The sequence below is a fragment of the Sus scrofa genome, chromosome 2, assembly GCF_054392235.1.
Source record: "Sus scrofa isolate SSC_HxYL_T2T_F1_AM1 chromosome 2, Sscrofa_HxYL_maternal_Yorkshire_Landrace_v2.0, whole genome shotgun sequence".
Taxonomy (NCBI): Eukaryota; Metazoa; Chordata; class Mammalia; order Artiodactyla; family Suidae; genus Sus; species Sus scrofa.
In genome coordinates this window covers 92,018,384-92,032,806 of record NC_139384.1, presented here as the reverse complement: position 1 = coordinate 92,032,806, position 14,423 = coordinate 92,018,384, and the positions used below count along the sequence as shown (strand labels likewise).

General features: G+C 39.1%; 1 protein-coding gene across 1 annotated transcript in view; it reads left to right on the top strand.

Moving 5' to 3' along the window:
- Positions 1 to 14,423, top strand: part of SIMC1 (SUMO interacting motifs containing 1) — a 74,061-nt gene that overhangs the window by 46,485 nt on the left and 13,153 nt on the right. Inside the window, exons 7-9 of the mRNA XM_005661476.4 lie at positions 461 to 589; positions 11,314 to 11,470; positions 11,613 to 11,697. Of these exons, the coding sequence (XP_005661533.2) occupies positions 461 to 589; positions 11,314 to 11,470; positions 11,613 to 11,697 (371 nt within the window). The remainder of the gene's footprint in view (positions 1 to 460; positions 590 to 11,313; positions 11,471 to 11,612; positions 11,698 to 14,423) is intronic.

Here is a 14,423-nt window from a genome sequence, read left to right as displayed (position 1 = left end):
AGCATTTGTGCCTGAATTCACAAGGCTATATTATAACCTAGTTGTGCTGACCTGACTTAAATATAAGTGTTGCTTTCAACTGATTGAGGAGGCAATCTTGTGTCTAAAGGGAGAATGTTTTAGAACAATGAAGCGTTTGCTTGGGCAGATCAGGGAAAGTCCTAAATTAGGAAAGTAGGGTCATCCTAGAATCCCAGTGTATAGGCCCAAGAGAGGCAGACACTGTTTCTTAAATGAAAGCTAATATAATAATCAATAATAATAATAATAAAATTATTATAAGTAGATGTTAGTAGAAATAAAAAAAAAAAAAAGCATGCTGATAGCTTGAGTAGTTCTCCCTGACCTAGTATGTGCTTTCTAAGACCCTTTAGTACACTGGTGGGGACCTCATCCCAGCCAGCAGGGTAGCTCTTTGTCAGACCCTCCCGCTCATTCGTGTTCTATGTTCTGGACTCAGGATTGTATGCCAGCTGCAGAGGATGCTGTCCATAGCTGTCGAGGTGGACAGGACCCCCACGTGTAGCTCTAATAAGATTGCTGAAATGATGTTTGGGTTTGTGCTGGACATTCCTGAGAGAAGTCAGAGGTGAGTTTTAGTTTTGTTCTTGTTTTGGGGGTCTGGGAACATAATTTCAAAAAAAATTCCAAACAGTAGTTAAATTAGGAAGAAAAAAAAAAGACATAGAAGGATAGTTCCTGTCTCTTTAACATTTTGGAAGGAAGAGGTTCTCAACCAATTGTTACTATTTGCAAGTAAGGCATAATTTCTTGGGAGGAGGGATAGAGCCTTAAATGCAGCCTAAATTTTCCCACTTTATCTGTTTGGCTAACAACTTTGCTCATCCCTCAAGGTTCAGCTCTTAAGTACTGCCATCTCCTCTGACCCTCAGCCATAGAGCCTGGTATAAATGTTCACTAAAGTCTTGATGGACAAATAAAATAGGCATGTCCAATATTAGAGGAAGAAGAGATGACCCAAATATGAATAAGGTTACGCCTTTAGAATGAGCCCAGATAGTAAGGATAAGGAATTCAATTTCTCTGAGAATGTAAAAGCATTCCACTAGGAAGAGATAAAGAAAGAGAGTTCTTGGCTAAGACCAATGATCCCTTCTTTGAACCAGTAATTTTAGAATCCAAAGAAAGAAAAATAAACTGGAATGAATATGAATTCATGAACAGTTGCTAGTACAGGAAACAACTATGTGAGAGCCATCGTATGCTGGTGACCCTTGGGGAAATTATCTCTACAGCTCCCTGTTACCATCCCCTCAGCTCTCAGTTGGCAGCCAAGACTACTCGTGCACAGTTCTGGCTCCTCTATTAAAAGAAAACGACATAACAAATAGTATTGTAATAAAGACTTAATTAAAATACCCTGCTAAGATTGACAAATGTTTATTGGGTCCCTACAGTGTGGCAGTCTTGTCACATTAATTACCTAATGTTTTCATAAAACATTATAATGTTATTCCTATTTAACAAATGAGAAAAATACTCTTAAGTAGTTAAATAACTGGCCCAAGGTTACCTGGATAATCAGATTCAGAATCCAAATTTAAACCCATGTTTCAACTCCCATACCATTCATTCATTTAGGTCCAGATTCTGGTGAAAGATGAGAAATCTAAGGAATAGGTAACTATAAACAAATTTAGACTTAACATAGACAAAAATATTTTAAATAAAACCTGGCCCTGCTTTAAAACTTTCTCAGAGGAGTTCCTCTAATGGCTCAGCTGGTTAAGAATCCAAGATAGGGTCCGAGAGGATGCTGATTTGTTCCCTGGCCTTGCTCAGTGGGTTAAGGATCTGGTGTTGGTACAAGCTGCAGTGTAGGTCACAGATGCAGATAAGATCCAGCATTGCTGTGGCTGTGCATAGGCTGGCAGCTGCAGCTCTGATTTGACCCCTAGCCCAAGGACTTCCATCTGCTGCAGGTATGGCCGTAAAAATAAATAAATGAATGAATGAAGGAACCAAATAAACAAGCAAAATTTTCTCAGAAAAGGCAAATTGGCAACCACCTAAATTATACTAAAAGATGCTTTATATGGCCTTTATCTTGGTTTATTTTCATTTTTTTTAAAGTTTAGTTATAATTTGCATGCAGTTAAATGATACAAACTAATTTACATGGGTTATCATTCCATGAATTTTGATAAACACATAGCCCATGTAACCTTTCATTTTTCCCTTGGAGCTCATTGATAGTTTATAGAAATCCTGCAACCTTGCTGAATTCACTTATTCTAGTAGGAATTTTTTTGTGGTTGCCCTGGGATTTCCTACATATACAACATATTGTCTGCAAATGAAAAGTTTGACCTCTTCCTTTCCAATGTCTATGCCTTTTGCCTCTTTTTCTTGCTTTATTGCATGGACTGATACTTCCAATAGAATATTGGAGTAGTGATAAGACCACACATCCTTGCCTTATTCCTGATCTTAGGGGGAAAACAGTCCATCTTTGACCATTAAGTATAATGTTAGCTATAGAAATTTCATAGGTGCCCTTTGTCAGATTGAGGAGGCTTCCTTCTAATTTATTGAGTGTTTTTGTGAAGAATAGGTATTAAAAATTGTGAAGTGTAATTTCCCTCATCTATTGAGATAGTTATAATTTTTCTCCTGTGTTCCATTGATGTGGTGAATTATGGTGATTAATTTCCTAATATTAAATCAACCTTACCTTCCTGGAATAGAAAACTCTACTTGGGGAGTTCCCGTCGTGGCTCAGTGGTTAACGAGTCCGACTAAGAACCATGAGGTTGCGGATTTTATCCCTGCCCTTGCTCAGTGGGTGAAGGATCCGGCATCGCCGTGAACTGTGGTGTAGGTCGCAGACGCAGCTCCGATCCTGCGTTGCTGTGGCTCTGGTGTGGGCCGGCGGCTACAGCTCCGATTCAACCCCTAGCCTGGGAACTTCTATATGCCGCGGAAGCGGCCCAAGAAATGGCAAAAAGACAAAAAAAAAAAAAAAAAAAAAAAAAACCCTCTACTTGGTTGTGATATGTTATCCTTTTTGCACTGACAGATTCAATTTGCTAATATTTTGTTAAGGGCTTTTGCATCTATGTTTCCTAGAGACATTGATCTGTAATTTTATTTTCTTATAATGTTCAACCACATTCATATTTAAAGAACTGTAAATTAAAACTCTACTAAGATAACATTTCTAACCTATCTAAAAAGCAAAAATTTTAAGTACTATAAAACTCTGTTAGTGAAGCTGGAGAAAACAGGTAGGTACTCATACATTGCTGGTGGGAATGCAAAATGATGCAAACGTTATGGAGGAGAATTTTACAATATCTAAAAAAACTAAATGAACATTTACCTCTTGACCCAGCAATCTCATGTCTGGGAATGTACCCCCAAGGTACATTTCTAACAATATGAAATATATATAGATATTCACAATAGCATTGTTTGTAATTGTGAAATACTGGAAACAACCCACATGCCCATACATGGGACAGTGGTTGAATGGCTGTCATATATCTACACATGGATATGTATCTGTAAAAAAAACAAAAATTAAAAATAGCAAAATTTTTATGAACTGTTTTCCAAAATATATTGTTAAGTAAACAAAGCAAAATACAAAAGAGTATGCATGGTAAATATATGTACATTTTCTAAGAAGGAGAAATTTTTAAATATACATGATTATAATCATTTGTGGGGGAAAAAAAGTTAAACTGCTGACTAATCAAACTGCTTACATACAGGGGTGGATGGTAACAGGCTGGAAAGGAGTTAGTTAGGGTGTTGGGCTGGAGTGGTAATGGCCTTAGTGGTGGTACCAATAATGTAATAATTCCCTGAGCACACTTCCTTGTATAGTTATAACTTTTATACTTTTAGGGCCATAATTAATCTTTTACATACTCAAAAAAGAGAAATAAATCAGTGAAGAAGTTGGAGGGGAGCCTAACATGTAATGTAAATAGACAAATTAACCTGTGTTTCAAATGTATAACAACTGGGACCATGGGGTGGGGGGTGGGAGGGAGGAGAATCTCAAATAACTTAAAAAAAATAATAATTACAGATTCACAGGAAGTTGTAGAAACTCATGCAGAGGGATCCTATACACATTTTTCCCAGTGATTACATCTTGTATAATTATAGTACAGTATCACGAAAGGAAATTGACTTTGGCACAATCCATGGAACACATTCAGATTTCAGCCTGGTTACACTTGTATGTAGTTCTGTTTAATTTTATTACTTGTATAGCTTCACATAACCACCAGCACAGTCAGGATATACAGAACTGTTCCAGCACAGTCAGGATATACAGAACTGTTCCATCACCACCAAGACCCCTTGTACTACCCATTTATGGCCATAACTATTCATCTTCCCCAATTCCTGGCAACCACTAGTCTGTCCAAGTAAGCGAACACACAATATTTGGACTATATGCCCTAGACCTAAAGACAAAATGACGGGTGAATAAATATCTAGTTAGTAGATTTCTTTTTCACAGAAGTATAAGTTAATTCAAAAACTATCTTGTGTGTATTCTATGATTAAACAAATAAGTTTATTGTGGATAACAAGAGCTAATTTTTTCACTGTCAGAGAAGAGAGTTACACATATGAAAAGGGGAAAGGATAGAAGGAAGCCTGTGGTGCTGGATTGGAATTGGAGATATCGCTATGAACTTGTGGTTTCTAATAAATATGGCTAGATACAGGAATAAATGTACATGTGTGAGTGTGTTTTCTACATACTATACTGTGTGTGTGTGTGTACGTGTGTACTCATAGTCTGTCTCCTACCTCTACCCACTGAGAGAGCATAGAAACAATTACACCCTAGCAACAGTGAGCACACTTAGTCCTCAGATCTTTGTAAATTTCTAAATACTAGTTTACACCGAAAGGAACCAGAGCTGAGGTAAGGAAAAGTATAATATGAGCCTAGAGCCTGTTGTTCCAGAAAGTGAGGAAGTGCTCAAAGAATGTTCAGAACTGTTGAATAAAATAAGAATCCATGACTCTAATACTGAAAGGAAGGAAGAGGAAAGACTATCTTCCTTACAGTAGAAAGCCAGCTAATAAATGTAAGAGGAAACAATGAATTAGGGGGAAATGCCATATGATAACCATCATAATGAGTTAATTCTGGTATGAGTGAGCACTAAAATGGTGAAAGTTTGTGGACTACCAAGATGTTTTCACAATCTCAAAAATATATTTTCACAAGACATTCATTAGGAGGTAACAACTTTCCAGTGGAGACACTACTGTAGTCAGGTGATCAAAATTAACACCAACAATGGGGCAAATTGGTACCATATGCGCTTTGATATGAAGCACTGAGAAAAACAACATTTTTGCAGCCCTCTTGCCAAAAAAAGGTATAACCTCAATCAAATCATGGGAAGGTATCAGGGTAATTCTAAGTGAGAAATGTTCTATGGGAAAAAAAAACAATGACCTGCATTTTTCAAAACTGTCAATGTCATGAAAGACAAAGCAAGACTGAGAAACTGTTTCAGATCAAAGGACATTTGAAAAACAGGAAACTGAATGCAACATATAATCTGGGGTTTTCTTTTGTTATTAACGGCATCATTAAGACAATGGAGGAAAACTGATTAAAGTCTATGGTTGATATAATAGTATTGCATTAAGATTTATTTCTGATTTTGATCATTATACTTGGTTTTCTAAGAGGATGTCCTTTGTAGGAATCATACACTGAAGTATTTAGGGATAAATGGGTATCATGTCTGCAACTTACTAATAGTTCAGAGGAAAAAATTGAAAGAAAACAGAAGTATAAAGAAGATATGGTAAATGTTTAACATTTAAGGCAGCTGGGTAAAAAGTATTAAGGGTGTTTGGAATTATCTGTGCTATTCTGCAACTCTTCTGTGAATCTTAACAAAAAATTAAAAGAAAAAAAGCCTATTTATTATAAACAACATACAGTTGGATTTGCTTTTTCAAGCAGCTGACAATCCCTGCCTTTAACTGTAGTTATTCATTCGATTTACATTTAATTATTGATTTTACTTCTATCATCTTACTATTTGTTTTCTATTTGTCCCTTATGTCCTTTGTTCATTTTTACTTCTTTTTCTTCCTTCTTTTCATCAATCAGGTATTTTCTGTTTTTCTATTGTCTGTCTCCTAAGGCTCTTAAACTTTTTTAATTAAAATTTGATTTTGACATAATTGTTGATTCTCATGCAGTTGTAAGGAATCACGCAGAGAGATCGCATGTGTTCTTTACCCAATTTTGCCCAGTGATAACATATTGCAAAACTTGAGCATAAGTATCACAACCGGGATATCAAGATTGATACAAGCCAAGATGCAGAACATTTCCATCACCATAAGGATTATCCATTTTGCCCTTTTATAACCATCCCCACTCCCCTCCCACCCTCATTCCTCATGTCCTGGCAGCTACTAATCTGTTCTCTATTTTTATTATTTTGTCATTTCAAGTGTTGTATAGATGGAATCATTCAATATGTAATATTTTAGGATTAGCTTTTTCATTTACCATAATTCTCTGGGGATCCATTCAAATTACTGTATCTATCAATAGTTGATTCTTTTTATTGCTGAATAGTATTCCATAGTGTGCATGTACCATCTATTTTTTTAAAAAACCATTTATCCATCGAAGGATATCTTTGTTCCCATTTTGGGGCTATTACAAATAAAGCTTCTATAAACATTCATGTACAAATTTTTGAATAAACTAAATCTTCATGTCACTGACATAAATACCAAGGAGTGCAACTTTTGCATTATATAGTAGTTACTTATTTAGTTTTTTAAGAAACTGCCAAACTGTTTCCTTGAGTGACTCTACTATATTACATTCCCTCTAGCCTGGTATGAGTGATCCAGTTTCTCTGCATCTTGGCCAGCATTTGGTGTTGTCACTATTTTTTATTTTAGTCATTCTGTGTGATGATATCTCATTGTGGTTTTCATTTTAATTTTTCTAATGACTAATGAAGTTGAACATCTTTTCATGTACTTAATTGCCATCTGTATAACATCTCTTTACTAAACTATCTCTTTTCTCTGGTTCTAAATGGATTACTTGCTTTTTTACTGTTGAGTTTTGAGAGTCTTTATATATTCTAGATACTGATCCTTTTTCAGATCTGTAATTTGCAAGTATTTTCTCCCATTCTGTAGTTTGTCTTTTCATCCTTTTTAACAAGACCTTTCATAGAGCAGGTGTTAAATTTTGATGAAGTCCAGCTTATCACTTTTTTCTTTTATGGAAAATGCTTTCATGCCAAAGATTCCTTGGGATTATCTGTGTAGGTCATTATTGTCATCTGCAAGTAGGGATAGTTTTATTTCTTCCTTTCCAATATGCATGCCTTTTATTGCCTTACTGCAATGGCTGGAACTTCCTGTACGATGTTGAATGGCAGTGAAGAAAGAAGACATCTTTCTTTGTTCATGATCTAGGGGAAAGCATTCAGTCCATTAATTATTTATTGATTAATTAAAATATCAGTTCACCATTAGTTATGATGCTAGCTATAGGGGTTTTTGTAGATGTTCATTAATAAATTGAAGAAATTCCCCAACATTCCTAGTTTTCTAGGTTTTTATCATGAATGGATATTAGATTTTATCAAATTGCTTTATCAGCAATTTTTTAATGGTTACTTAATTTACTAGAGTCTGCCTTCAATTAATATTATATCACAGCATGTAGTGTAAGAATCTTATAACTGTGTTTCCATTTACCCTACTCCCATCCTTTGTGCTATTATTGTCATACATTTTACTTTTACATATTTTATAAACTCCAAGATGGATGGAATCATATTTTTGCTTTAAACATCTAGTTGTTTTTAAAAGAAACTCAGAGATGAGGGAGAAAAAGTCTTTATACTACCTATCTGTGATATTGTGACTTATAATAAGGACTATATATATATTTGATCTTCATCCTATTTCTGGAACAGAGCGCTTTTGGAGTTTTGTAAGTGATAGGAGTGATAAAGTTATCTTTTGTTACATTAATGAGGTGTCTTTCAGAAAGCTCCTAGGTGACCTAAAAATGAGGACTGGTGGCCAGTGTTAGAGGATTGGCACTGAAAGTTCCAACCCTCCACTTCCATCCCTTCTCCCCACCCCAGCCCCACCTTCTGGGAGAGAACAGGGCCTGGAAGTTGATTTCAATTACAAGTGGCCAATGATTTAATCAGTAGTTCCTATCTAATGCAACTTCTTTGAAAACCCAAAAGGACTAGGTTCAAAGAGCTTCCAGTTGGTGAACAAGTGGAGATTGCTGGAGAGTAATGTACCCAGGGGGCATGGAAGATCCTCACCATTTCCCCCTATGTTATGCATCTTTTCCATTTGGCTGTTCTTGAGCTATATCCTTCTTGGGATTTTTTTCTCTTTTTTTATTTTGGGCCACCCTGTGGCATATGGAGTTCCCAGGCCAGGGATCAGATCTGAGCTGTAGTTTTGACCTGCAGCAATGCCAGATCCTTAACCCACTGTGCTGGGCCAGGGATCAAACCTGCGTCCCAGTGCTCCAGAGATGCTGGGCATCCCTCTGTACCATAGTGGGAACTCCATTGAGTTATATCCTTTTATAATGGACTGGTAAATTGGGTAAGTAAAGTATTTCTCTGAGTTCTGTGAGCCACTGTAGCAAGTTAATTAAACCTACGGTGAAGGTCCTAGGAACCTTCCAAGCACAGGTTGTGACAGCCTGAACTTTCAATTGGCATTTGAAGGGAGGTTTTTTTTGTTTGTTTGTTTGTTTTTTGAACAGAATTTTTTTTTCTGTTTTTGAGCCCTGATTTGATACAGAGTGTCACAGGCTGGGTCCCATTGCAAACATAGTCTGTATCAAAAGTTTACCTGTTCAGGAGTTCCTGTCATGGTTCAGTGGTTAACAAACTCGAAACATGAGTACGTGGGTTTGATCCCTGGCCTCGCTCAGTGGGTTAAGGATCCGGCGTTGCCATGAGCTGTAGGTCACAGATGTGGATCGGATCTGGCACAGCTGTGGCTGTGGTATAGGCCGGTAGCTGTTGCTCCAATTAGACCCCTAGCCTGGGAACCTCCATATGCTTCAAGTGGGGCCCTAAAAAGCAAAAAAAAAAAAAAAAAAGAATTTGAATTGCTAGAGATGATTGTCCCTCCATTTCCTATTATGTTCAATACATTAAAGTTTTGTTCTTGTCCTTTGTTCATCTCTAGGTTTGCCATGTTGGATTATAAAGCCAGGACAGATGCAAACTCTGGAATAAAAATTGGAAGATGAAATGTTGTTTGAAATAGAAGTTATTGAATAGGAAAACTGTCTTGTGAGAGTAATGGGCCACTTGCAGAGTAGAAATTAGATTTTAAAGGAATTTGGGAAATATCTTACAAATGTAGTAATTTGGAGTCCTTTGCATAAAAGAAGAAAATTTGTCCAGAAGTTATAGAAGAGTACTAAAATACATGCACACACATTAAAGAGATAAAATGTATTTTCACAAATACTGTAGACTTTTTTAAGCTTTCGAATGGTAAGAAGCATAGGTTTAAAAATATTTATGGGAGTTCCCATTTGTGGTTCAGTGGGTTACGAGCCTGACTAGTGTCCATGAGGATGCAGGTTCAATCTACTGGCCTTGCTCAGTGGGTTAAGCATCCAGTGTTGCTGCAAGCTGCAGTGTAAGTCACAGACCCGGCTTGGATCCCACATTGCTGTGACTATGGTGTAGGCCAGCAGCTGTAGCTCTGATTTGATCCCTAGCCTGGGAACTTCCATATGCTACAGGTGCAGCCCTAAAAAGAAAAAAAAAATTGTTCTGCTTTTTAAACTTTGTTTTTACACAAATATGCATGCCTGGTAGAAAAGCAAAAGGAAGGGGAGAAAGGAAAATAAAAATGAATGAATACTTTGTTATTTATCATTTTTAGATGTGGCAGTAATACAAAGAGCCCCCTATTTTTCCAGAGGTTGCAAAACTGCAAAGGGGCAAGATGTTGTAGAAGAAAGAACTCTTAGATCTGGGGCTGGCTCCCTTCCTGCCATCTCCTTATCTGCTCATGAGCCATCTGCTCCTCAAAATTGCTCTGACCAGCAGACCTGGTAGGGACCACCAAACAAACCTTCTGGCAAGAGCCTTTGGGCAGTCCGGAGACGCACCCTGTGCCTCCAAGATTCAAAACGTTTTTTGGAAGCTTACATTGCTTTTAAAACAATGAGTCTAATTCACCTTCCTGAAGCACAACCCTGGCTGTATAGCTGTCCTGCTCAGGAGCCTCTGGATGTGGTCCATCCCACCCTGGCTGGCCAAGCCCTGCACTGCATGGAGTGACTATGTCAAGGGCCAGAGTCTCTCTGGGACTCAAGTCTTGGACTTGAAATTTAAGAAAGCTGCAGTGCCCCAGTTCTATCTTTTTCTTCATTTTTGCCAATGTTTCTGCCTCCACTGAAATGCCTTCTGCCTTGGACCTTCTTTACTCCTCCTAGACCGCCATCACCAGTGCCCCCGCTTCCAGAAGAAGTTGCTTCCAGCCCCCTGACCAAATGCGCTCTGTTCTTTGTCTCAGGAGTGCCCTAGACACCTCCTCCCATCATGCACACATGCCCTGTACTTCATGTTGGTTCCCGCTGCACACGTCTTGCCCCTGTTCAGCTGTCAGGTTTTGAGAGCAACATCCGCCTTTATTTCTCTTAATATTCCTTGTTTGTGCCAAACAGTACCTGGCACATTATGGGCATTCAGAAATATTTAATCTCATGATTATTTCCCTTGGTTTACAGTATGATATAATTCTTTTGCGTTTTTTTGTTTTTTGTTTTTGTTTTTGTTTTGTAGGGAGCTGCAACCGCGGTATATGAAAGTTCTCAGGCTAGAGCTGCAGGTGCCAGCCTACACCACAGCCACAGCAACTCAGGATCCAAGCCCCATCTGCAACCTACGCCACACCTCATGGCAGCGCCAGATGCCCCACCCACTGAGCAAGGCCAGGAATCAAACCCATATCCTCTTGGATACTAGTCAGATTCATTTCCACTGCACCACAACAGGAACTCCCTGTAATTCTTTTTTAACATGTACCAAACTTGCCTTTTTCAAATGTCAAAGACTTTCCCTCCTCTGGTTGATTCGGGAGCAAATCCATTTCTGCTCCGTGCACAAGCTTTGTGATTATGTAGGCCTTCACTGTGTTCCTTCTTAGCCTCCTCTGTTTTAGGGCAAAGGCTGGAGCCTTCAGGGAGAATTCTGGTATATGTTCCTTGAAACAGCAGTTGTGATGGTGAACCCTCTCTCTCTCCTCTCCACGCAGAGAGATGTTCTTTACCACCATGGAAAGCCACCTTCTGCGCTGCAAAGTGCTGGAGATCATATTCCTCCACAGCTGCGAAACACCCACCCGCCTGCCCTTGTCTCTGGCCCAGGCCCTCTATTTTCTAAACAATTCCACGTCACTGCTCAAGTGTCAGGTACATTTTTTCCTCTTTCAGTTCCAGGCCCAGACCACCTTTTCCTTAATCCTTGAGCGTTGTATAAAAGTGACTTGAAAACTGCACAAAACCTTTAACTGTGGAAGGCATTTATCGCCAATTGCTTTTGCTCTCTCTGCAGTCAGATAAAACCCAGTGGCAGACATGGGATGAGCTGGTTGAGCATCTGCAGTTTCTGCTATCCAGTTACCAACACGTTTTAAGAGGTAAGGAGCATTTATTCACAAACAAGGGGTGGAAGTCTCACAGTGGACATTGGTATGAATTAAAGTCATGTAAGGGACTCTAACGTATTAGCTCAAGGAAAGCATTGTTCCTCGGTATAACTGTAAGGAACAAGGGGTGACAGAGCTGGAGCTACGGCTGTAAAAGAGCATTCTCATAGTATTTTTGTTGTGGCAGGTAACACCGCAGTCCTCACAGTCATTAGGTTGTGGAGGCAAGCAGAAGTCATCCTACCATGAGAAAGATTCACTAACGGTGGGACATAGCCTTGGCATCTTTCCCTGCCCCATCACCAGAGTGTCTTGATTGGGTCAATTGCTCACTGAATGTGGACCTTGCAAACATTGTCAGAGCAAATCAGTGGCAAGGTAAAAATGTACATCTTGCAAAAGATGTAAGACACTCTTAAATCTGTGAAAGTGGCTCTGCTCCAGTCCCGGGCAAAGCCAGTGATCCGTGAGGATCTAGGAGACTTAGACTAATTAACACTCAGGGGCAAATATTGACAAGGATAATGATGGAATAGCTGCTTTAAGTAAGAATGATTTGATTAGCCAGGGATTAATGAGGCCCCTGGGAAAATGAATGTAATTATTAATTTCTCAAGGAAAGACAGTAAGTTTACAGGGGAGAACACTGACATTCCTCTTGATGTGATGCCCTGAGAAGGATGCCGCGTCACTTATACCGTGTTCTTGCCAAAATTCATAACCTGAATCTAATTACAGGGAAGCACCAGACAAACCCAGATTGAAGGACCTTTTACAAAGGAACTTGCCTGCACTTTCAGAAGTCCCAATGCCCTAAAAACAAAGAAAGACTGAAGAGCTATAACAAATTAAAAACAAACTAAAGCACATGAATATTAAAGGCAAAACATGACCGTAGATGGGATCCTAAACCAGGAACAAAGAAGCTATAAAGTACATTATTGGAACAATAAGTAAATTTTAAATAGATTATGTGATAGTATTGTATTAACATTAAATTTCCTATTTTTTATAATTTATCCTGGCTTATGAAAGTAAATATCCTTGGTTTTAGGAAATCCCTCTTGAAGTACTGAGGGCCACAGTGTCCAACTTATTCTCGAACAGTAAGGGGGGGAAAAGTGTGTGTGTGAGTGTCTGTAGACACACATATATACATAATTTACCTGCTGTGATCATTTTGAGGTTGAGAAAATAAGATGGTCCTTATACCCTCTTGGGCCTGGAACTGAGGAAGGTGTTACAGAAACATTCAAGAAAAAAAAAAAAAAAAAAAAAAAAAAAAAAAAGGACTGGGTTTAAGACAAAAGATCTGCGTTTAAATCCCTCCTCCACTACCTGCTCTGCCACGGGCAGCTAACTTTATGTCTCTAGACCTCAATTTCTTCCTTCTGTAGAATGGGCAATGTAATACATAACTTACCAAGACTGATTATTAATGGACATGAGAAAAAAGTAGGAAGTGCTCAGGCACTGTTAGCAGACCCTCCGTCTGCCTGTAGCCTGGCCCTAGGAGTCAGCTACAAGGTTCTTCTGTGTTCCAGGCGCTTATAACTAAAACATAAGAGAGAGCATTGTCAAGGCCACAGCATGTGGTGTGTGGTTGTGCATTTTTAGCACGCTTAAAGAAAGGTACACATCCCTCTCCAAACAAAGCCCCAGGCAAATGCCATGCGTCCTCAGCCTCACTGAGGTTTATGTAATTGCTTCTTCTGGAGATCTCGCAGAAAGTTGAATATTAAAGCAGGCTGTTTTTGCGTACAGTTCACCATTAACACTTCTTGTTCATTTCTGTTTTGCTTCCCAGGGAATACACCTGGGTCATAGGCACTAGTGACGTAAGATGGGCATGGGATCTACCTTACTGCAGAATATTCTTCTGCTTTGAATAAACGAAGGCCTCAGACCAGTATATATTGACCAAGAATAAACAGGATGTGTCCCAATTCTATTTTGTCCTTAACATCCTTTCCAGCTTCTTTGGAGACCAAGAGTTAAGAAAGAGAAAAAAAATATTTAGAAACGATCATTTGAAAGCAGTGTCCTACAAAGAACACAGCTGAATGGTTCCCTGAAATGGCCAGTGCCTCGTCTGTGGGCATTTTACTGTGAGGGCTTCTTAGTTGTCTCTATCCTCTTCAAGAGGGCTGAGGATGTTGTAGAGGGCATTTTGAGGTCAGCCTGAGCTGTCCAGCTCCAGGGGTGTGGGAAGAAAGGAAGAAGTTGGGGAGCCCAAGCCTCCTCCTCGTTTATGGGAACCCCTCAGCATGGAGGAAGAGCGGGAGGGAGAATAGGTAAATTCACATATATTGGCTCATGTAATCCAATAACTTTGTGGGGGTGAGTACCATCCCCCTTTCACTGATGGGAAAACAGAGGCTGAGAGAAAAGTAAATGCAGGAGTTCCCGTTGTGACTCAGTGGTTAACGAACCCGACTAGCATTCATGAGGATGCGGGTTCGATCCCTAGCCTCGCTCAGTGGGTTAAGGATCTGGCGTTGCCATGAGCTGCAGTGTAGGTCGCAGATGCAACAGCTCCAATTTGACCCCTAGCTTGGGAACTTCCACATGCCGCACGTGCGGCCCTAAAAAGACAAAAAGAAAAGTAAATGCAGAGCCAGGATTCAAACTTAGGTCTGTTTCCAAAGTCTATGTCCATGAAGACACACTGGGAAGATTTTTCTATGAAATCATTGGGTGAAATTTGAAGGTGAGAT